This window comes from Lupinus angustifolius, chromosome LG19 (genome assembly GCF_001865875.1).
Source record: "Lupinus angustifolius cultivar Tanjil chromosome LG19, LupAngTanjil_v1.0, whole genome shotgun sequence".
Classification (NCBI taxonomy): Eukaryota; Viridiplantae; Streptophyta; class Magnoliopsida; order Fabales; family Fabaceae; genus Lupinus; species Lupinus angustifolius.
Genome location: NC_032027.1, coordinates 537,679 through 560,758, shown reverse-complemented (window position 1 = coordinate 560,758; position 23,080 = coordinate 537,679). Strand labels below are relative to the sequence as shown.

Below are 23,080 nucleotides of genomic sequence, written 5' to 3'. Positions count from 1 at the left end.
TAGCTAGAAATAATTTTCAAGTGGGTGTATTTTTTTTTATTGATAAGATATTTGGTGATGAAAAAATACACAAAAAAATGTCCACAATGTTATGGAACATATGAAAACATAAGTAGTTATTTACAAAACATTTTTCAAACTCATGATTGATTTCAACCTGGGCCAATAATGCAGGTATATATAGTAGGTTACCATTTTCACCATGACTTCCTCTCTGCTGGTATTAGTCTTGCAAGCATAGAACTCGGTTCGAAGTCCATTCGAACCAAGATATATTGACAGACTTATATTTTCCTTTTATCCAGATTCATGATTTGAGTTTTATATCATCCAATATGTCCTCTATATTTGTTGAAAATTGCGGCATTCCTCAATATATTATGCTTAGTGATCATCTACCCATTATTCATATATCATATATATTAACACTGACTTTAGAATTGAGCATTTTGTAGAACTTTTTGTTTTAAAGAAACTTTTCTTCATTTATAATCAATGAAATAACCATTTACTATTCTCTTATTCAATTTCTTTTATTGTGAATTATAGTTTATATTTTTTGGTTGACAAGCTTAAGCATGCATGTAATTTAGACTATGTTTTTTCTCTTCAGAAGAGCTCACATGAGTTAACTTGATGTGAACCTAAGAGGATAAATATCACTTTCTTATGATTAGACTATGCCAAATGATAAATATCACAAAAAATCAAAATCTCTAGTAATCTTACAACAATTCCATGCCAAATGATCAACCTGGTTATATATAAAAAATTGATCTTTAACTTCATTTTTTTTTTGTAGAATCTTTCATCCCAGGAGTAAGGAATGAATCGCATTTTGGAAGAAATGTGATTATTCCTCCCAACAAATACAAAAATCGAATATTTAACGTATTATAATGCAACAAATATGAGGATCCAATATAACTTTACATTAGTTCTAACATCTAGTTAGCAGTGTAATTTGATTTTGCTTTGTTTTAGATAGCAATTCTCTCTTCATTAATGGGGAGGAGTCTAACTCCACATACACCGTCCTTTCCTTGTATAAATGTTATAGAATATTTAGCACAATCAGAGTGGACAAACAATATTTTCATTTTTATTTGGGTCACACACATTATTTTATAATTTATTACAATTTCAAGTGGTACATGTTTTTTTGATTAAGTTAGTCTCAGGTTCGAGTATCGTGGGTGGAAAAAAATAACAAACATCTCACTATGGTAGTTGCTCTTACTTGACTTTGATCTTGTATACTTGATCTATTTCCATTATTATACACTAACATCTTGACTTTTGTCACCAAAGTTGCAATCTTTATTCCATTCCATGTATTGGGTTATTTTTAGACTTTGATTTCATTCACAAAAATGGCAACAAAGAGAAGCGTTGGAACATTGAAGGAGAGTGAGTTGAAAGGAAAGAGAGTGTTTGTGAGGGTTGATTTGAACGTTCCTTTGGATGATAACTCTAACATCACTGATGATACTAGGATTCGTGCAGCTATACCCACCATCAACTACTTAACCGGTTATGGTGCTAAGGTTATCTTAGCTTCCCACCTGGTATGTTCTTCTATCTAACATTTTCATGTGTTTTTGGTTTATGGGTATGTTTTGTTTTTGTCTTTTGATTTATCTGTATTCTGGGTTTTTGTTTTGCTTTGTTTGAATTAGATTTGTGTTGTTGGTACTAGATATTTTTAGTATATGTAACTTGGGTTTGTCTATGTGCTTTTTTGTTGCTCAAAAGAGGAAGTACTTTTTATGATCAAAGGTTTGATAAGTGGTACGTGTGGATATTCCCGGCTTGGACATGATTACCTCTAGTGCGAAGATACCTGTGAGAAACCAAAAAAAAAAAAAAGGTTTGATACGTGGTGATCTAATTTGTAGTCACATATTGTTTAAATCATTAAAATTTAAAAATTAACCTCCCAATTTAGTACCTGGGAAATTAATAATATCAAACTTGATTCTTTAGAATCTAGATTCTGAGTTTCTGATCTAAATAGTCCTTGAAGTTGAAGATGATGTTTTCAGGGTCGTCCAAAGGGTGTAACACCTAAGTACAGCTTGAAGCCCCTTGTACCAAGGCTATCTGCACTTCTTCGAACTGAGGTATACCTTTTATACTTATGTGCCGTGTTTTAAATTGCGGCCGTAGTTGCAGATATTGTGCATTTACCACAATTGTGGAAAATTGAGGGAAAATGTGGCTGGCTACGATTGCGGTCGAGATGTCATTGCAATGACTACCAAAACCACAATACGGTTTGCGGAATGCAACTTAAAACAGTTTTTCTGTTTGTTTTGGCATGCCCCTCTTGTTATAGTATTGAATCATTGTGTTATTTTTGACCGATCAGGTTAAGATAGCAAATGACTCTATTGGGGAGGAAGTTGAGAAATTGGTTGCGCAACTTCGAGAAGGTGATGTGTTGCTTCTAGAGAATGTAAGGTTCTACAAAGAGGAGGAGGAGAACGACCCTGAGTTTGCGAAGAAGCTAGCTGCTCTTGCAGATGTCTATGTGAATGATGCATTTGGCACTGCCCACAGAGCTCATGCTTCAACAGAAGGAGTGGCTAAATATTTGAAGCCTGCTGTCACCGGATTCCTTATGCAAAAGGTATGTAGGAAGTAATTGCGAGTTTTGTTGAATGTTGGGTAGTTTATATTGTCGATTGATCTGTTACCAGTTTTTACTTCTTTCAGGAGCTCGACTATCTAGTCGGAGCCGTGTCAAACCCGAAGAGGCCGTTTGCTGCTATTGTGGGTGGATCGAAGGTGTCTACCAAGATTGGTGTTATTGAATCTTTGCTGTCGAGTGTTAATGTTCTTCTTCTTGGTGGAGGGATGATCTATACCTTTTACAAGGCACAAGGTTATTCTGTTGGATCATCTCTTTTGGAGGAAGACAAGCTTGATCTTGCAACTTCTGTTCTCGAAAAAGCTAAAACCAAAGGGGTTTCCCTATTGCTTCCAACTGATGTAGTCATAGCCGATAAGTTCGCCGCTGATGCTAACAGCAAGGTACTATCATTTTCTTCGAGTTGCTCGGACAATATTGATTTCTTTATTGTGAATTTAGGAGTTCTGTTGATTTACTAACAAGTTATCTACATTTTCAAACTAATGAAATATTCTAATGAGTTAATGACTATTTTTTCAACTCCAAGGCTCTAATATTCTTTAGAATGTTGTGATATATATAAAGTTCTTCTTTCATATGTTCACAGATTGTAGCAGCATCAAGCATTCCAGATGAATGGATGGGATTGGATATTGGACCTGATTCCATTAAAACATTCAATGAAGCATTAAACAAAACTCAGACCATTATTTGGAATGGACCAATGGGTGTTTTCGAGTTTGACAAGTTTGCACTAGGAACAGAGGTATGGAATTATGTTAAACTTACTAGATCATCCACCATTGATGAGGGTTCTTTTGTCCTATACTTCAAGTTTTTATAGTTTGATATTTTGGAGTGATGACTATTTTCATTCATGTGCAGGCTATAACTAAGAAACTAGCGGAACTGAGCGACAAGGGAGTAACAACCATCATCGGAGGAGGTGACTCGGTCGCCGCTGTGGAGAAGGTTGGCCTTCCTGACAAGATGAGCCACATCTCTACCGGTGGTGGTGCCAGCTTAGAGCTTCTTGAGGGGAAGCAACTCCCTGGAGTCCTTGCTCTTGATGATGCTTAAACAAACACCAAATAGGCCTTAACATGTAGTATGTATGTTCATTTTCGGAATGTATGGTTATCACTCTCAACAAATATCGCTTCTAAAAATCGTTTCGAGTTTAGGCCTTAAGGTTAAGGTGCTGAAAAGGGGAAACATGAGAAAGGATATAATGCGAATTTTTTATAGTTGAATATGTTTACACTTTGGGTTGAATAGATTTGCTCCTATACCATATTCAAAAGCATGAGGGTGATCAAAAAAATTATTATCAATAATATAATAGACAATTTCTTCTGTTTTTTAATCATGTTGTACTAAGATCCTTTTCTATAATAACAACAACCCCTATCAATTTGTTTCACTATTACAATTACATAACTCTCAAATGAAATACAAAGATAAGAACTTGGCACAGAACCCTCCTAGTGTCAGGTTACATGATGGAGCAGCTATCACGATTCCTGTAAAACCAAATCAATATAATCAGATTTGCAATATGTGATTGGTCTGAGATAAGGAATGAGATACCATTGGGGACACATGGTCTCTATCTCTATGAGACAAAGGAGTGAGTTTTTTTGGACAAGTATTGCAGAAAAGTAGTTTGTGTCTATCTCATAAGCATCCATAATTTGTACCTCTTTGATTCTTCATATTTGTTTAGAGCTTCCACAAAGTTTAGCCAAAGAGGACTATTATCCTGAGGTTTCACTTTTTTTGGCCCCACAAAGTATGCTTGAGCAACAAAGTCTAGTGTTCTTTCCCTGAATTACAATCAAAATTATGTCAATGCTATTATCACAAGGACTAATTTGATCTTAAAAGTTAACATTGAAAATCCGAGTCCCAACTATTGGAACAACACATGTAGAACGTGTGATTGTAACACGGATTGTAAAATCTTCAACTTCCAACATCAAAATATATGCATACAAAAGTGATGCATACCTTCCTTCATATTCTGATAACCATGCTACATAGGCAGCAGCAAAGTACATTGACACAAATGGACATTTTAGATCATGAACAGTTTCAAGTTTATAAGCCCTGTAACCCAATTCCCTGAACAAAACAAACACACATCATTATTAACAGAAGAAACAATAACACTGCTTAATATTTACAAATATACACTTGCTTCCATAAATATATGTTTCAAATATGATAATGAACATGTTCTATACTTACAAGTAAATCCAGTAAGCAGTGGAATAGTCAATCCCCATTATTCCAGGATGATCTCCAAATCCATTTACGAAACGCTTGCTAACAACCTCTCCAATGGCACAAAGTACTGTCTGTGCACCAAAGAACATTTTGAAGTGAACTCAAACTTTATGTGTTACAAACAAAGTTTTCTTTAATCCGGAAGGTCCAACCGAAAAAAAAGTCCGGTCACTTATGGACCGTTTCCAAGTCGGTTTTCAGAAGGAAGAATATGGAAGACTTCAAATTTTCTCATAACTGTATTTCATGGTCTCAAAGTCTCCCCCTTCCGACCCGAACAGGTAAACATTCCTATTGGTAAAACCCAAAAAAATTGGTTGTTTCATTTTATATATGATATCATTTTAGATCCTTACAAAAGGGTTAGGATTCTCAACTTTTTAAACTTGTTTTAGTCTATGTTATGGAAAAAGACTAAAATCAAACTCCTTCAATAAGACTATATACTTACAGATTTAATTTTCTTTGTTCGGAAGTGTTTGGATAGAACTATATCTGCAACTGCCTGTAAGAAAAGATCAACATTATAAGAAACCATATACTTAATATTCATATGCATTTGATTTCTTAAACACAAATAACTTTAAAACTTCGGGTGTATGCTATCTTTAAGTGGATGTGAAGCATGAGTTCGAGTCTCATTTCGGCTCGGTGTTAGGAAAAACTACTATAACAGCTAACAAAATACCATCATTTATCATAGAACATTGAATAAACTTTCATAATGTGCAGTTGGAGAAAAAAGCAACAGACAAGAAGAATAACTTTTTCATTACTAGTAATAGTTTCATACCTTCAATTCCACCGGGGAAAGATACGGAGTCTTGTTTTCATCTTGTTTGAAACGCGCCTTTCCCCTTTTCTCTTTAGATTTCTTCCAGTGTCTTCGGACCTCGGGATGATTCCACATATCTGCCATATCTTCTGGAGAAGCTCTGGAGTCCCAATATTTGTCATCACTTGCAACAACTACATCTAAAAACATATCAAACTACTCATCAGCCAATATATGATATTTAGAATGCAATAATTCAAAATCATATGAGGACTAAGACTAACATAATTTCATATCAATATCAATGTGAGGTTTATGTTGCTTAATGGTGTATAAATTCTCGGTTAATCGCATGTATTGTTGTTTAATGAGTACATTCATGGTTAATGGTTAACTCATCAACCATCCAATACAAAAAATAACCTGAACTTATACACCATTAACCAGATCTAAAAGCCATAAAACTAATACTCTTGTTAGTTTAACAATTTTGAACATTGTATTTAAGGCCACATATATTTATCTCTATCACTTACATTTTATCTTCTTTGTATACACCCAATTTAAAAATATATCAAAAAAGTAAACATATCGAATACCGATTTTAATGTTCAAGAAATATTTTTGAAGACTAAACCTCCACATGACCAAAACACAGGATTAACAAACTAGACAAAGTCTGAAAATATAAATCTAACTGATATAACAACTTACTAAGTTACTAAATAATGATGATGTAGTAAGGTCAGTGTAATATTAAGATGAGCCTCAATGCGAAATTTAAACCAAAACAATGACACCAAGCAATGTCTCTTATATCTCAGAAGTTGCAAATTAAAAAGCAGGTTGGGAAGGAAAGGTGGGGGTTAGGGGATGTGACCTGTTGATTTTTTTGATGAAGGTTCTGGAGCATCATTCCGAGGAGTACGGACGACAATCACAGGTTTTCTGCACAAGAATGAAGTAATAAGAATAAGACATTCTTCATAACTCACTAAATTTGAGCTTTCCTTCTAAGGTCTAACCCGGAAAACATACAATGACTCATAATTTAATATAATGCTGCTGTTTCTGTGTCTCCTGCACTCACACAGACACATATATGTAGATATATATATATATATATATATGTATATGACAGCATAGAAAGAAAGCATCATACATGCTAGAGATTTGAGTCCTAAAACTTGACATACAATTTTGGCCTGATTGTTAGGATTAATTGTGCACATATACCATCTTAACCTGAGCCGAAATCTTCAAAGCATAGCCTCAGACACATAAGTTCGTTTTTCACACATGCATCTAATAGTAATTTCTCAGGCTTCACTTGATTTGCAGAAAGTGACATGAATATGAAAAAATATTCAGTAAGAAGGTTTCTAGAATTGATTCTCAGGTGAGGATAACTTATTGGAAAGTATTACTGTTACTATTTAGAATTACCAACTAAAAACACCCTCTGACAAAATTTTGCTGAGACATGATCCTATAACCTTCTAGTGTTTGGTTTTATGTGGAAAATGACTATTGTTTTCACTCCTAGACTAGAAGAGTTTTTCTCACTATTTTTTCTGTTGTTTATTATACGAAGCATGGCGAAATAAGATATCTACATCAAATTCAAAAACATTTTCTAGGAAGTTATTTTTCATAAATCAAATAGACCTTGGAAATTCTATATGTTCGCACAAGGATACTACTCAGTCTATAGATAAATATTAATAGACAGCATTAGCAAACTACCCAAGAGCATATTTTTAAGAACAATATATGAAAACAGGACACCACAGTGCACGAGTCTCATGCCAAGTTGGAAGGATAAATGTACTCAGCCTTGCCCCGCAATTGAAGAGATTGTTTCCAGGATTTGCATTCATGGCCACTAGGTCACGAGACATTAACCAACTTTACTGTTGCACCAAGGCTCACCATCGATCTAAAAACAATCTCTTGAAAGTACCAAAAACTTCAAACGAAACTATATTTTACCAATAAGGAAAAGGAGGAAACACCTGGATGGATAACTTTCTTTGACTGAGAGATATCCTTTCCAATAGTCCAAAGTTGATTTATGAATCGCCTTCTTCGTACCGCCTTTATATGCCCTTACAATGAACTCTTCACTTCTTTTTCTGCAGGTAATGCTCTCAATGTGATAAATATTTCAGAACAAACAATCATGACAATCACTATGCAATATTCATTTCTAGAGTATACTTTATACATTGACCATATGAAGCATGTAGAACTTACTTGTTATCAAATTTTGACAACCACTTAATACAAGCAGCACCAAAATATACATTTACAAAGGGTCTGAAAAGGAAATATTCATCGCCTTCTCCATATTGACGATAACCTAATTCACTGTAAACTCCAGTTAATCTCCGGGAACCATAATCATATAACAATGAAATAAGGAACTTTTGCTGTGTTTTAGCACATGAAATAAGCGATCAACGTCTAGCCAATACCTCATCAACCACTTGACAGTTTTTGATGAGAGTTGCATAAGCCCCAATGTAGCCTCCGTAGGGTCCTTGTCAGATCGCATAACAAGTAGTTGCCTATCACTTTCAAGTTCAGCAATAGCACAAATCATGCTCTGCAGCAAGCAAAAAAATGCATTTCTTACAAACTATAATCACTATTGACACTCTTAACAATTGAAATATTTATATTGGTCATAAAAGGATGCAAATTAGTAAGAGTTAAAGGGTATGCAACGAAAGATAGTTCTATGACCTACATTATTCGTGTCTGCGAATCACACCCTTCATCAGTAGTAGAACAAAATCTATTGGCTCTAGAACTTTACCAAACTTAAAACTTCTGTCAAAGAATAACAGTGTCAAGCTCATCCTTGTGATCTTATAATACTTCATAGCAGACTGAATTCGATCTTATACAACATTCTTCTTTCAAGTTTTTTTCTTTTTTCGCCCCCTTCTAGCTACGGTAAGATTAGGATGTTGAGCATCTATTTATGTTTTCAATATTTGATATTCAACCTCAACAAATCCTAGACAGTACTATTTTTACACAGCACTGCATACATGTAAAATATAAAAATTCAAATGCCATCGAACATAAAACGTAAACAGTCAAGAGTTAATTTATAGAGGCGATTATAAAAGATCGAGCTTGTGGAGGAAGCATATTGATTTCAACTATGAATTTGCATTGATGCAGCAAATTAACCACTACATATGGGATTGCAGATTTACAACTTCTTGTTATCATTGTCTGGGAAGAAAGAGCAATTAACATCCAATAACTCTAACACCTTTCTTTATAATGCTTAAAACAGTATTAGTCAAACTTATTCCGGGCTCCGAAAACAAATTTACAAAATAATATGACGCAATAACAAAACAAAAGGGAAACATACAGGATCTATCTTTGATTGAAAGTGCCTGCTGATGACAATGTCCGCTAAAGCCTGAAAATCACAAAATGATGCAAAGTAAAAAACAAAGGAGAACACAAGGCTTTCGGGACTTCCCATTTCTACAATAGTATAATGAACTGACAGAAACATAGAAGAAATCGAAACATTTAGAAATACAATATCGAAAAGGAATGGTATGTCTATTCAAGAGATAAATGGTTAGAATTTAGAACCATAAAACCATCTTTTTTGTTGATCATGGATATCCATACTCTCAAATGTCAACTAACTGTTGCCATATAACTTATAAATCGAAGTTATTCTGTATAAGGACATACAACCAATCGAGCATAAGCGAAACGTTAAGCTTAGGATATTGATTATGTTACAAAAGTCTAGTTCTGAAAAGTAGCTTTAAGGGCTATAATTTGTAAGGTCACGGCCCACAAGCAACTTGTAAAAGCATCCCACAAAAAGGACAAAACTTGAAATAGCTTTTGAGATGTTTACCGAAATCTTGACACATGTGTTTGTTATAAGTAGAAGCCAACAACCAAGAAATTCCAAACATAGGCAAATCCTTAAGGTAGAGCAATTTGTTTTACCCGCATTTCGGTCTGTGTTAAATATGGCTGCCCATCAGGATCGCGTGAGAGATGAACCTTGTGACCTCTCACCTCGCCCGCTTTTAACCATTCTGTGCGCACTTCAGGTACCTCCCACATTGCCTCCAAATCCTGGAGGTCAACACAATCATCCCAATAGGTGAAGCTAGTGGCCATCCTGACATGAAATTCACGAATCAAGAACCGATAAACACTAAAGAAATTCATCAAAGCTAAGAAAAATTGCAGATAATAACATTGTGACTGCTATCTGTGTTAGCATTAACCAGATCTTTGACTTCGTCGGCTAAGTTTTAGACACCGGAATGGCAGAAACTACCACCCGATAAACAGATAAGTATGTAAAAGAAAGCTTCTTCTGGAAATCGCAAATTTAGTAGGAGAAATTTGAACTACTGAGAAGTCAAAATTGGATTGAAAAATAATATCTACAATCTACATTGGAATCCAAAGCAGGATAGAGATAAAAACTATGCAATGGAAACTGCAACTAAGAAAATATGAACTATTAAAGAAGCTAATTGATATATGATGCCACATGAATAACCTCACAAGCAAAAATAATAGCTGAATAATCCGAGTTGAGCCGAAAACACCTACTTATGGGGCAAAATATCTCACGTTGCCTATTTTTTCATTCTCGAGAATTGAACTGAGCTTATTGAGCGACTCAGTACATGAGACTACTCCCACCCAGTAGGGTTTTGGAAGAATAGATTAAGCAGTCCTACCCTCCCAACCAAAGAGGCTATTTCCAGAATTCGAAATATCATGACTTACCGTTGTACAAGATTCACCCTCCCGATATAATATAATATATATAGCAAAAATCACAAACTAGGGTTTTTATGAAGCTTCTTTCAACAATTACTCTGCAAATTAAACAATGTAATTCAAACACCCTCAACTCCAAATTACACCCCAAACAAAACAAAAAATTTGTTTGCCACAGGTATTCTCGCACCAGAGTCAATACTGTCCGAGCCGAGAACATCCGCAGGTATATGGGGCTAACTCTCCCAGCGAGTATTTTTTCATGCGCAATACTAGAACTCGATACATTGCTTAAGGGGAATCAAACATGTACTACTTGAACCAACACCCGTTGGTCACCCAAACAAAATTAACATAACATAATCATGTTACATTCAGATTTCACATGCCACAAGCCTAATGCAACAACAAAATTAATATCCAATCAAACAATTCCTCTAGCAAAAATGCAAAAAATAAATAACTACATACAAATTATTACATGCATGATTTATACTCACAGGACTAAGAAAGTTGATAGAGATACAATATAATTTTTCAAGGATATGGAACAAGGTTTTGTTCTAAGGGTAACAATGAAATAATTTGTTACAAATTAACAACTATGGTTTCATCAAAAATGAGGTGTATTAATGTATATTTTCATTAGGCCATTTAAGGAAATATTCACATAAGTAAGTTTTTGTGGTAATAATCATTTTATAATGACACGTGGCATGCTATAGTTTTTGGTCAACGAATCTTCTATGGGTCTATACAGTTTCTGTAATTTTGTGAAAAGGGTAAGGTAACATTTGATATATTAGAAATACTTTTAATATTATAACATTATTATTATATTCAATTTAATTTTATATTGATTTATTAATTTAGTATTTTTATTACTTGGTATATTTTCTTAATAGGTAAGTATATTCTTTTAATTTTTAGGATGGGCATTCATATATTATTAATTACAAAAGGTAATCATTGATTAATATTATTTTTTTTGGAAAATGAGTCACTTAGAGTTGTCATTATCATATACAATACCTATTTTGTGTTGTCATATTTTAGTATACAAAATATGTTTTAAATTTAGGAGTTTTTTCCTTTTTTATTTTCACAAATGTTGGTTAATTTTTTACAAAAATTAGTTGTCTATGGATTAAGGGCAAAATGAGTATGAATTTGGCTCCTAAATTAAAATAGAAATAATTTAATGTCATTTTTTTTTTAAAACTAGTAGAGTTATATATATTTATATGACACCAACCAACAAGATGTTGACCTAGTGTTCTAAGGTTTGTTAGATCTTTAAGATGAACAAAAGATCAATGATTCAATTTCTGTGAATAATATTTGTTGGAAGGAGTAGTACCTCGAAAAAAAATAGCTCCTAAGGGATAGGATATTTTTTATAATACCAAAAAATAAAAAATAAAAAATATATATATATATATATATATATGACAAAATCAGAGGGATTGTGAATGAGATGAGAATTAATGTATAATAATCTAAATCATTGATTATACTTAACAATTCAATTTTACATTTTCCTTTAAAGGAATTATGCCATAGAGCATTTTTTTATATCTGTTTATATGGATGTTTTTTATGTCATTTAAATTAAAGTAATGTTTATTATGATTATTTATTCTAAATCTCGAATTTGGAAAGTGAATTCAAGGTGAACCTGTTTTTATTTTTTCGAATATCTCTTCTCTGACACCAAATATTCTCTATTTAATTAACAAAATATTAATGGAGAATCTCCTAATTAATTAAATCATTTTTGGAGATTATCCTACTCAATTAAACATATTTTTAACAATGAATTGATAAAATATATCATTTAATCAATAAAAAAAATCTTTAATAATTATTAAGTAATTGGGAGTAGCTCATAATTATTTTGAATCTTTTCAATTATGAACAGTGATAGATCTGAGATCTGGAAATAAAGCATATATTAAAATTAAAATAATAAATATTATTATATATAAAATGATGAAATCATAAATATGAAAAACACAAAATTTGAATATATTAATTAAAAAAGTTATATATTTTATAATTCTCCATGTGACTTCATATTTTAAAATTGTTGAATTACCAACTCGTTACGAATGTTATTGAATACTTCTCGCTCAATATAAGTAACTAAACAATCTTTCATTACTGCATTTTTCATTCGATTACGCAACATATTTTTTACAATTTTCATACTTAAAAAGACTCTTCCTATAGTTGTTGTGGCAATAGGTAAAATCATTATTAACTTTAAAAAAGATAAGCTAATGAGTAAATAATATGTCTTTTACATTCAAACAATATATCTAAAAGATTATTGATTCATTTTAAAGAAATAAATTCAACATTAATACATATTTGCAAGTGTCAAGTTGATTATCAAACACCGCTAAATAAAATGAACAAAAATCACGTGGTAAAACTTTGTAAATTCAATCAGTTTTGTCATACCAAAACTAGAGAATAAGTTGGTTGTACTCAAACAAGACATACAAAGAAGTAGCTGAATATTTGTTTCAGAGAAATGATCGTGAATTTCCTTAAGTTGTATATCCATGTAATAATGACTATTTTTTCAAGAAACATGTGATATTTTGTACAAAAAAAACAAATTTTAGATTTGTAGAGTTGTAGGAAAATGTGCATACTTTGAGGTGCATGTAGCACCATGATTAATTATGAATAATTGATAAGAAATACTTATCAAATCAATAACAACTATTTTAATGATTAATTACGTTAAGACTAATAGGTTAAAATAAATATAAATTTTTTAAGTATAAAACGACGACAAATATTTGGATCCTATCTTTTATTCCCCTTATGTGAGATGTAATATAGTTATTATTATTGCTTCTATCATCTCTTGAAACTAGGAATATGAAACTAGTAATATAGTTATTATTATTTTAAAAAGTTAACATTTGTTTATATAACATATTACATTAAAGATGAATGAATAGTCGTGTAGATTAATATGATGTATTTGTTTTCTCATTACATTTGTGATAGGAATAAGTAAGATAAACTCATATCAAATATAGAAAACTATATTTTGTCTTCTTTATTATAAATAATTACAAATAAGTAAGCAAAAAGCTTAGGGTGTGAGTTCAAGCAATTAACAAAAATATCATTTCAATACAGACACACAAAGCACTAATATCTTAGATGTTTTTTTACACAAATCTTGGGTTTGAGTTCCAAGATTTGCAAAAGAGTGTACTTTTTTAGTTTTGTTTGCATAAATATAAGAGTAAATTTCACTAATATCTCTTGAGTTTTAGTAAAATTATACAAATCATCTATTATTTTTTTTACACCTACCCAAATTCACTCACTAATTTTTATAATTTCATTATACTGACCACCTCTGCACGATAAGTAAGTGTAATATTTTAAACAAAAAAATACGATAAATGTAATTAAGTAAATAAAATATAATATATTGTGGGAGACAAGTCCAAATAATATACAAATCAATGTATCTTCATTATTTTTTGTTACAAAATACATCAACAATTCTAAAGAAATATTGTTTAAATCACTCTTATAATATATCATAACAAACCAAAAATAATAAAGATGTATTGAATCGTATATTATTTGAGTTTGTCTCCACAATATACAATGTTTTGTTTAATTTAATTGCATTTATTACATTTTTTGTTTAAAAGATTATACTTATTTCTCGTGCAGAGTGGTCAGTGTAATGAAATTATAAAAACTAGGAATTTATATAATTTCATTAAAACTAAGGAGGTGTGAATATAATTCATGATAGAGTATGCTGACCCATGTCAAGATTGAGACATTACTAGTATAATTCATTTATTAAGATGTAGATTATAGAGACAATACTAGTATAAAAATCATTTATTAAAATATTGATTATCTACTAATATTATATTTCATGATATATTTTACAAGTTTTAAGGATGTTAACACCTAATGTTATATTTTCACAATTTCAATACTAGTTTAATTTTTTATTAACATTGTGATGCCTTCCTTGGTTGTACTGATGCTAAAGTTTACATTATCCACTTAGAAATTGTCTTAATAATTATAGAGACTTATAAAACTGGCTATGTGATAGTAAATTGTACACTAGTAATACATTTTTTTAATAAACTCTTTATAAAATATTGATTAAGAGTGTGCTAAAAATATTTATGCATGATATATTTTTTACAGAATGATATTATAGTATATTTTTTAATATTCAATAATATATAAAGATGTATCCTCTACCATACATCAATTGTGATTCAAGAACATGCACATATTTTCTGTCTTTTTCCATCTCAGAATGTTTTAACAACTTGGTGCTGCATATATTACAAGATGATAAGAATGTGACAGAAACAAGGACAATCAGACACAATTGTAAGTATTCTTATCTAACAAGCCAACATAAAATAACTAATTATTATATCAAAAGGAACAAGAAACTATAACACTAAGGAATCATTAGAGGCTCACATTACTAATTCTACCATACAATCTTACAAGTAATTTATGATTGTTCTTGTCAGCAAAATGAGTTTATATAAGCTAGTAGCCATGTTCTCTTCTTTTTGGCATTTAGAGTAAACCCAAAATGACAAGAGTTCAATCGCCGGAAACACGAATATAATCACCATTTTAGACTGGAGTCACCGATCTTATCACTTTTGGATGATGCCATTCTCATTCAGATATTCAACAAATTCATCGATAAGATACGGCCAAGCACCTTCAGCATCATAATCTGATAAATTTGAACCCACGGTCTGCATAACAGAGCATGACAAATTTAGTGGCATATTAATACACAAAAAATGGAAGAGGGGGAACAAAATCAAAACTATATGACTAATTTTTTGAGATGACATTAACCATGCTCTTGGATTTAAAAATGATAAACTTAATGGTTAACAAACTGTTCCTTAAGGACAATGGTTCACTGTTTTTTAATTATTAGTGAAAACATAACCCAAACAACTCCTAATATTTCATGTTATTTTTTACCCGGAATCACGGAAATGCATTCAGTTAAATTGAAGATTGATTATGAAACATGGACAACAAATGAAATATAAAATTTGAACATCACAGTTCACAAACTTTCATGTTTAAATATTTACTACAGCAACCATGAAAGTTTGCAGAAAAGAAGGATAACCAGGTTTCAATTTCCTTCTTATATCATTCTGGATAGTAAGTCTAGCTCAACCACGTAGGCACGTATATACAGTGCTACAGAAACAGACACTATACGTAGATATATTCATGCAACAAAAAATCCACATCAACACAAATTTGAGTGAGACCTATTGAACTTTATTCTAATGTTTGATAGTTTACCTTCGCAAACTCCAAAAGCTGAGACCATGTGTCCCTAGAGATTGCTTTATTGTGACGAGCCTGAGTAGGTAGCATCAAAATTTCTTATAAGTAAAATAATCAAATATTAGGAGATATCTGAACTCCAAGTTAGTTATCCTAATAAAGAAGATTCAAAGTTTAAACAAACTCACTTTGAAAGCTAAAACTGTGTAAAAAGATAACAATTCATATATTACCTGTAAGAACTGGCACCAGTGGTCAACCAGTGGCCACTGCTTTTCAGCAAATAATAATTGCCACATTCCAATAGCTGTATCCAATGCCAGAGATTTTTGGCCCTGCAATAGGTGACATTAAGTACTAAAATCTTCAAAATTTTACTGTTATATGATAAATTACATCTTCAAAATTCAAAGAATCAATGCAGTGTTAAAATCCACAAATAATTTATACCCAATCCAAAATGCTAAGGTATACGAACATAAATTAACATCAACTCATTCACTAGAAGAAGATCCATGCATCCTACTTTGATCAATTGATGTTCTAAAGTCCTTTCTTAAATGTTAGAACTCTAATCCCTATAGCACCCCAAACTTATTATATAACACTACCCAAGCAAGAACCAACATTCATGATCAATGCCTTTATGTCTCACATACAAATACAGAAACAAAGAGCAGTTCGTAAGTAATACAATCAAGTTTACCAGAGCAATCCCAAGCTTATTTTGTGTATGAGTAGTTAAACAAAAATGCAGAAAAAGAACTCCAAAATAAGCTCAAGTGCTCAACCAAGCTGCTACAAAACATTAACCTATGTATAAAAAGTGCTTAAAGTACATAGGCACGGATCAATCAACAAAATGAGCAAGGCAAGCAAATCCAACTTTTGTGTTTGAAAGTAAACCTCATGATCCTCGTATAGACTTTTAAGACATGCATATAATAGATCAGACTCTGGTCAGCACAACATAGTAGTAGTGTTCAAGAACTAAATGAAATTTAGTGAGCAGAAACTGAAGTTCTGCTGGAGAAAATTCATTTTTAAAAGAAAAAACACAGGTACACTAGTAATGAAATAGTACCTCAGTTCCCAAATAACTAATGTTTAAGGATTGTACTAAGATTAAGAAACTCATTAATTAGTAATAAAATCACTACTTCACCACATTGTCCTTACTCCTTACTGAAAACAGTTTCATAAATGATGCATATGATGTGATATTTTCCATTATAAATGCCCAAGGGTATAGGTTCATTGATCTTTTAAAGAATCAAAATGGAACAAGACTAAATTCTCAGAGTTTGTTATTCAGGCAGGAGTAGTACACAGAATACTGAACCACAAAAGCAAGAAAGAACAGGACAATGACTACGGTTCACTGGAAGAAAAGGAAGATCCTGAGCCCTCTATTTCAAACTTCCAATATAATTCATTGAAATTTTGATCCAAAGAATCCTGTCCAACAATATTTAAGAATAACTTAATTTAGTAATTACTAGTCAGATTCATTATGACTTCACCATTAGTTTCCTGAGAGCTCCCCTGTTCCATCAAGATGCCGCCAGTTGCACCTAGCTCTTAAGTATGAACTATTATATTGTATAAGGTCTGAATACATTACTTAAATTGGGCTATAGCCATAGATCATCACTAATTAGCATCCAAATTAATTAAGCTACACTACACGGGTGGAGAGTACCAGCCAGAAGAAATCAACACATACCTTCTCTTTTGCCCAGCCAAAAGCAAAGTTATATATCTCACGGAACCTCTCTGGACAATCAAAAAAGTGAATATCATTTCAGGGAGCTTCTTCAATAATTGCTGGAGATGAAATTCTTTGCAACAAATGAATTATAAAGTGTGACTAAAGCTAATTTGTAGCTATAATATGAATGCTACTATCAGTACGTTCATCTTTCAGCTCAGAGCGCATATATGGTATCTTTTCACGGAACTTCTCCAATGAATCAACCCTGCAATAAATTTATGCCCTTCAATTGGGGTTTAGTCATTACAGGAACAAAAACTCTTTAAAAACACCAAAAAAATTGCATACCCCAGAGATTGTAAACCGTCAATAAACTCCTTCTTGGAAAACTCACACATTGTGCCAGCTTTCATATGCCATGAAATAACTAACTGCAAAAATGTCAACATCCCATGTTACCTAAAGCACTCCTTGTCATCCACAGGCATTCCCACCATACAAACAAGTTACCAGTAGGAAGAGTAAACAGACGTAAATTTCATGGTCAACCATTCTTCATTTAAAATTACAAACATGAAGTCTTCATTTGTTATTTGTTTGCGTTTTCTCTACAAAAGAAGGACCTTATCTTGTTATCTTAATATCTTTTGGACTTCATTAGAAAAATGGCTGATTGCGAAACTAGTTTCAATATTCCAGTACCAGAGACAGAAAGATAAATCTTTTCCTGCCATGTTCAACGTCTTTAGGGGTCCATAAAAATTTAAAACTTTTACGCTGAGAAAAATGACTGACTGAGACACCAACATAAACCTTTCTGTACGTCATATGTAATTTAGTGGCCATGTACATCTAACCGAAGTGTACAATTAATATATATTCTTCACACCTTCAACTTGATAACTTTTGTCAATTTTATGATTATCTTGATTAAATTAGACTGGTTATATGATCATTTTGTTTTAGATTAATTTGCATAAAAACAATCAGAAAATATCTTCAAGCAATAAATTTATAGATTTTACACTATCTACGAACTTTGCAGTTATTAGGTATTTGAAACTAAAATGATCATCATTAAAACAGTTGGTTTCCTAAAATATAATGCATGGGATTATATTAAAGGAAGAAATAAATAGCCAAGGAATTATGTATGATCAATTGATTATGAAATGGAAAATATTTTGAGATGCACACTCATACCGTTACTATATCTTGAGGATCCACCTGCGCAGGAAAACAAGACTCAAGTATCAATTACACTGTGAAAAAGATGGCCTTAACTTTCTAAATGAGTCAAAACTCAAAGACACTGGAAATATAAAAAAGAATATGTTAAAAAGTCTGGATTCCAGGTGATTGATGCCAACAACTTACAACTGTATGAGATATGTTTACATTTAACAAGACCTAAGAAACAGGGATGATAAAACATACATGAATGTGATACATAATAAAAGGAGCATCACGTCTGGTATCTATATAATAAATGTTGTAATCAGATAAACTTTGATAAAAATAGGTTATAGTAGGGTATATTAAATAGAATGTAAGAAATTCATAGACACTTAAATAGACCATATGAAAATATGCATGATATATATTCAATGTAAATCATGCTTACCCCTTTCGCAAATTACATTTTCATTCTTCCTTAAGTCTTTTGCAACCTATGCCAATATTGTTTCCTTCCATCTTGTCCATGTGATTAACATGGGTCTTAACTTTAGACTACTTGATCCCCATGTTTTGACTAATCCTAGTGTAAGCAATTACCCAAGAATAAATGAAAGGTTATTTTTAAGGCAATACAGAAGTTGTCAAGACATCCTGCATATCTTAGGTGTTACAGTGTGAAACCTAGGTTTTGTTCTTCCTCTCTATCTCCCAGTACTCACTACTCAGATCAATTCTGATAGACTCCCAATCATATTCATAATCAAATCATATGCCTTAAAATAATCCAATAGAAAAAAAGCCCTCAAGCAATTGACTGTAACATGCATTTCGACTCCAAATACAATCAAATTCTCTAGAATTATTGTTTGCAAGTACTACTCGCACCGTATAAAAGCTTCCATAATTGCAATTATAAAGACACTACATCAAGATGTCAAGAATATAATTAATTTGGGTTCATAAAAAGCAACCTGTATATCATTGCAAAGGAGAGTGATACCATCTGCCATAATCATATCTGCATATGGATCTGCAATGAAATTAGTGCAATAAAGGATTAGAAAATGGGCATGATAAACCATGTTTTAATAAAGGATAGCAAGTTATAAATGGGTAAAAGTCTAAAAGATAACTTGAAAGTAACCAACTAGCAAGATTGCAGATTTAAAATTGGTATTAGCATCTAAAACAACAACAACAACAACAATGAAGCCTCAATCCCAGTAGGTGGGGTCGACTACATGGATTGAAAGACGTCATAATACTCTATCATAAATCATATTCATTGATATAACATTGACCTCTAAATCTTTCTTAATCATTTCCCTTGTGGTTTTTCTGGGTCTCTTTCTTCCTCTACAAATTGGACTAACCTCCATTTTTTTTCATTTTTACATATTAATCAATTGTTGTATTCATTGGACGGTACAAGACTACATACAACTATTCTGAAAGCTATCACTATTAGAGACTCAAATTTTGCTCATCTTCATTGCTAACCTTTATATCTATTGTATAGCTCCTCCAAGTGCCTAGAATCAGTAAATGCCCTCAGCTGAGGCTGGCTGTAAAAAAAATCAAATGCTCCTTCAAGATGCCAATCACTTGCCTTCAGAGCCTGTAGTGCAGCTTTCTCACTGAAAATACATGATGGCAATTTCAAATTGAAAACAGAAGTGACAGATGCAAGGATGGGAGTGCACAAGTTACAATAATAACCCCAACAAATAAATTTGAATATGATAGACCTACAATTAAGAATGTGTATAACAGAAGAGTATAAAGGGGCAGGAGCAGACACCAATGAACTCTCTTCTTACTTCGGCCATTTCGGCAGAGAAAGCACTTTGCTTCCTTAACTCTCTTCTCACTTTTCTATTGTTACTTCTATATCCTACATTTTTTGTTCTCGACTACCATAGTTGGGGCTTGGTTCCTTAGTTTTCTTGCTGTTTTAGTGTTTTGTACTATCAGTACCAGTTCATATCAATTCGTATCAGAGGATCCCGATCCAATGAGCCTCTTGATGGTACTGATACACATTGAGAAAAGATGCCCTACATATACATTTATGTAATGAAAGTAAAGTACTTAAGCTTCACAAGCAAATGACAAAATCATTGCAGGCGCTTAGTTTAACGATACAAATTGGAGCAACGAAATCAGAGGCAACTGAGAAATTACCTGGCTCCAGTTATTGTCATGAACTGCTGGAGTTTATCGCGATGACCTCTCCCCAATTTGTGCTGTGTAGTCAAATTCAGATCAAGTAATTAGTATATATTATATCATATAATATATATAATAATGGGCATAACACACAACACCTTAAATAAAACATTAAGAACAAAACATTTAATTAACACAGCTTAATTTGAGTTTCATCATCAATCAATCATAAGAGACAAGTCGTTCAATTCAACAAACCCCAAACAAAATTAAAAAAAAAAAATCAAACCAATTCAGAGAGAAAATGAAAAAGTATAACAGCAAGGAACATTTTTAACATTAGAATATAACGAAAATGGTACACAAGTATGAGAAGTCGGAGAAACAAAGCAACAAAATTTTGAAAATTGGTGTAAAACCTTGAAGATGAAAATAGAGCTAGAAAGCTAAGAAAAGCAAAGCGTAGAAAAAGAGAGGAAGTAACCATTGTAAAAGGTGCAGAAGGAAAACCCTAGACTCGGAGAGAGAGAGAGAGGGAGGGAGGGGAAATTAGGGTTTTGGATGGAATTGAATGAATTGGGATTGGAATCTGTGGACCCCATACACCTTTTGTGCATTGCCATTTGGCACTCTTCACTCTTTACTTTTAACAAGTCACTATTTATTTCTTCGATAATAAATAACATATTCATTCTTATTATAATTTTTAATGAAATCAGAATAATATCTACTTTTTTTCATACAATGACAACTATTATTTTTATTCTTATTTGGGTTTCATAACATCTATTTCTTCTCCCACAAAATCTATATCACTTCTCATTTTTTCTTTGTGGTTAAGAAGAACCTACAAATGTTCTTATTTAACAACAAAAGTAATAAAAATAAAAACAATACACTAGAGAATAGTATAAAAATGTTCTTGTTCCATTAAGAACAATACAAAGAGTAACTACTGTGATTGCTCTAAGATGTATTCTTTGTTAATTTAATTTTTACTTGTGGTTAATTATAATATATGTTTTTTTATTATTATAAATTATTTGTAGGTTGAATTACTAAAGAATAAAACAAATAGTAGTAATGAGTATTAAATTTGTATAGAAGAAATGCATAGAAACATAATAATTTCTACAACAAGTTGTAGGTAATTGTTAATGAGTTTTTTTTTTGTGATGTAGCTGAATATAAAATTTTAATATTTGATATATGAAATTTGAGGTATAATAATTTTCTATTCAATTTTTCATATATATATTTGAGTAATGAGCTATAATTATAAATTATGTGTTTATTATAATCATAATTAAATTGTGAATATTAAAAGTTGTGAGAATTATCTAATTTTAACAGTGTTAATATGATTTAATTTTAACAAATAAATACAATATCAATGTGAAAATGTCTACTTTTTTTAACATTATGAGTGATTTTCTAAACTCTCTTCTTATTTTTTTGGTAGACCTCTCTTGTAAATCAAATTCATTTTTCTTTTTGCACGTAATCATTCTTTTGATTATCAATCAATTAATTTAAAGAGGTATGATCTTCTAATTCTTTGTGATTAATTAAGCATAAATATAAGTCACTTTCTAAACTGTTTTCCTCTTTCTTTATATATTTTTTACATTCTCCGTTAGAAAATCAAACTCATTTTCATCAATTGATTAGCTTCACGTGTATGATTTATCTTTCAAGCTTAGAACATGTCTATTTTTATTTGTTATTCAACTATTTAACAAAATAAAACCAGTTTAATTCAAAATGAAATTATTATTTGCACAACTATGACTAAAATGTGACAATTGAATCTCCTAGAGGCATTTCAATTAATTAAGTTGTTAGATAAATGGTGCAAATATAAACTATACAAATATAACAATACTATACTCCATTTAAGGAATTAACATGTAATCATTTTAATTTTGGTTTTTTTGTATTTCGTTTTATTTTTAATAATTATACTTACCTTGGAAGAGAATGATAATGGGAATATATAAGGTATATGTGTTTTCCTAATATCGTATTATGTTTAATGGGCAATACATTATTTTAATAATTATATTTGCATTTGTAATCGTCTAAATGGGCAATGTTGGTATTTTTCTATTTTTTCTGCACTAAGAATATTAATTTTGTTAATAAAAAGTTTGTGTACATTATAGCGAATTTGGAT

At 31.6% G+C, this 23,080-nt stretch overlaps 3 protein-coding genes across 3 annotated transcripts; 1 reads left to right on the top strand and 2 right to left on the bottom strand.

The window, feature by feature from the left end:
* LOC109334704 (phosphoglycerate kinase 3, cytosolic-like) lies at positions 1,364-3,769 on the top strand. The gene is made up of 6 exons (XM_019570609.1): positions 1,364-1,568; positions 2,046-2,123; positions 2,372-2,632; positions 2,719-3,036; positions 3,243-3,401; positions 3,521-3,769. Exons 1-6 carry the CDS (start codon positions 1,374-1,376, stop codon positions 3,713-3,715), a joined length of 1,206 nt encoding a protein of 401 aa, XP_019426154.1. The 5' UTR covers positions 1,364-1,373; the 3' UTR covers positions 3,716-3,769.
* On the bottom strand, positions 3,947-11,075 carry LOC109334703. Its single transcript, XM_019570608.1, has 13 exons — positions 10,994-11,075; positions 9,699-9,876; positions 9,094-9,144; positions 8,177-8,307; positions 7,956-8,069; positions 7,715-7,834; positions 6,580-6,647; positions 5,718-5,893; positions 5,376-5,429; positions 4,886-4,995; positions 4,646-4,759; positions 4,336-4,461; positions 3,947-4,158 (listed from the first exon to the last, which is right to left on the bottom strand). Exons 2-13 carry the CDS (start codon positions 9,873-9,875, stop codon positions 4,131-4,133), a joined length of 1,269 nt encoding a protein of 422 aa, XP_019426153.1. The 5' UTR covers position 9,876; positions 10,994-11,075; the 3' UTR covers positions 3,947-4,130.
* LOC109334705 (DCN1-like protein 2) lies at positions 14,819-21,504 on the bottom strand. Its single transcript, XM_019570610.1, has 11 exons — positions 21,389-21,504; positions 20,920-20,981; positions 20,236-20,372; positions 19,707-19,765; positions 18,760-18,783; positions 17,905-17,987; positions 17,757-17,821; positions 17,569-17,618; positions 16,076-16,177; positions 15,858-15,917; positions 14,819-15,283 (listed from the first exon to the last, which is right to left on the bottom strand). The coding sequence occupies exons 1-11, from the start codon at positions 21,389-21,391 to the stop codon at positions 15,179-15,181; spliced, it is 750 nt and encodes a 249-aa protein (XP_019426155.1). The 5' UTR covers positions 21,392-21,504; the 3' UTR covers positions 14,819-15,178.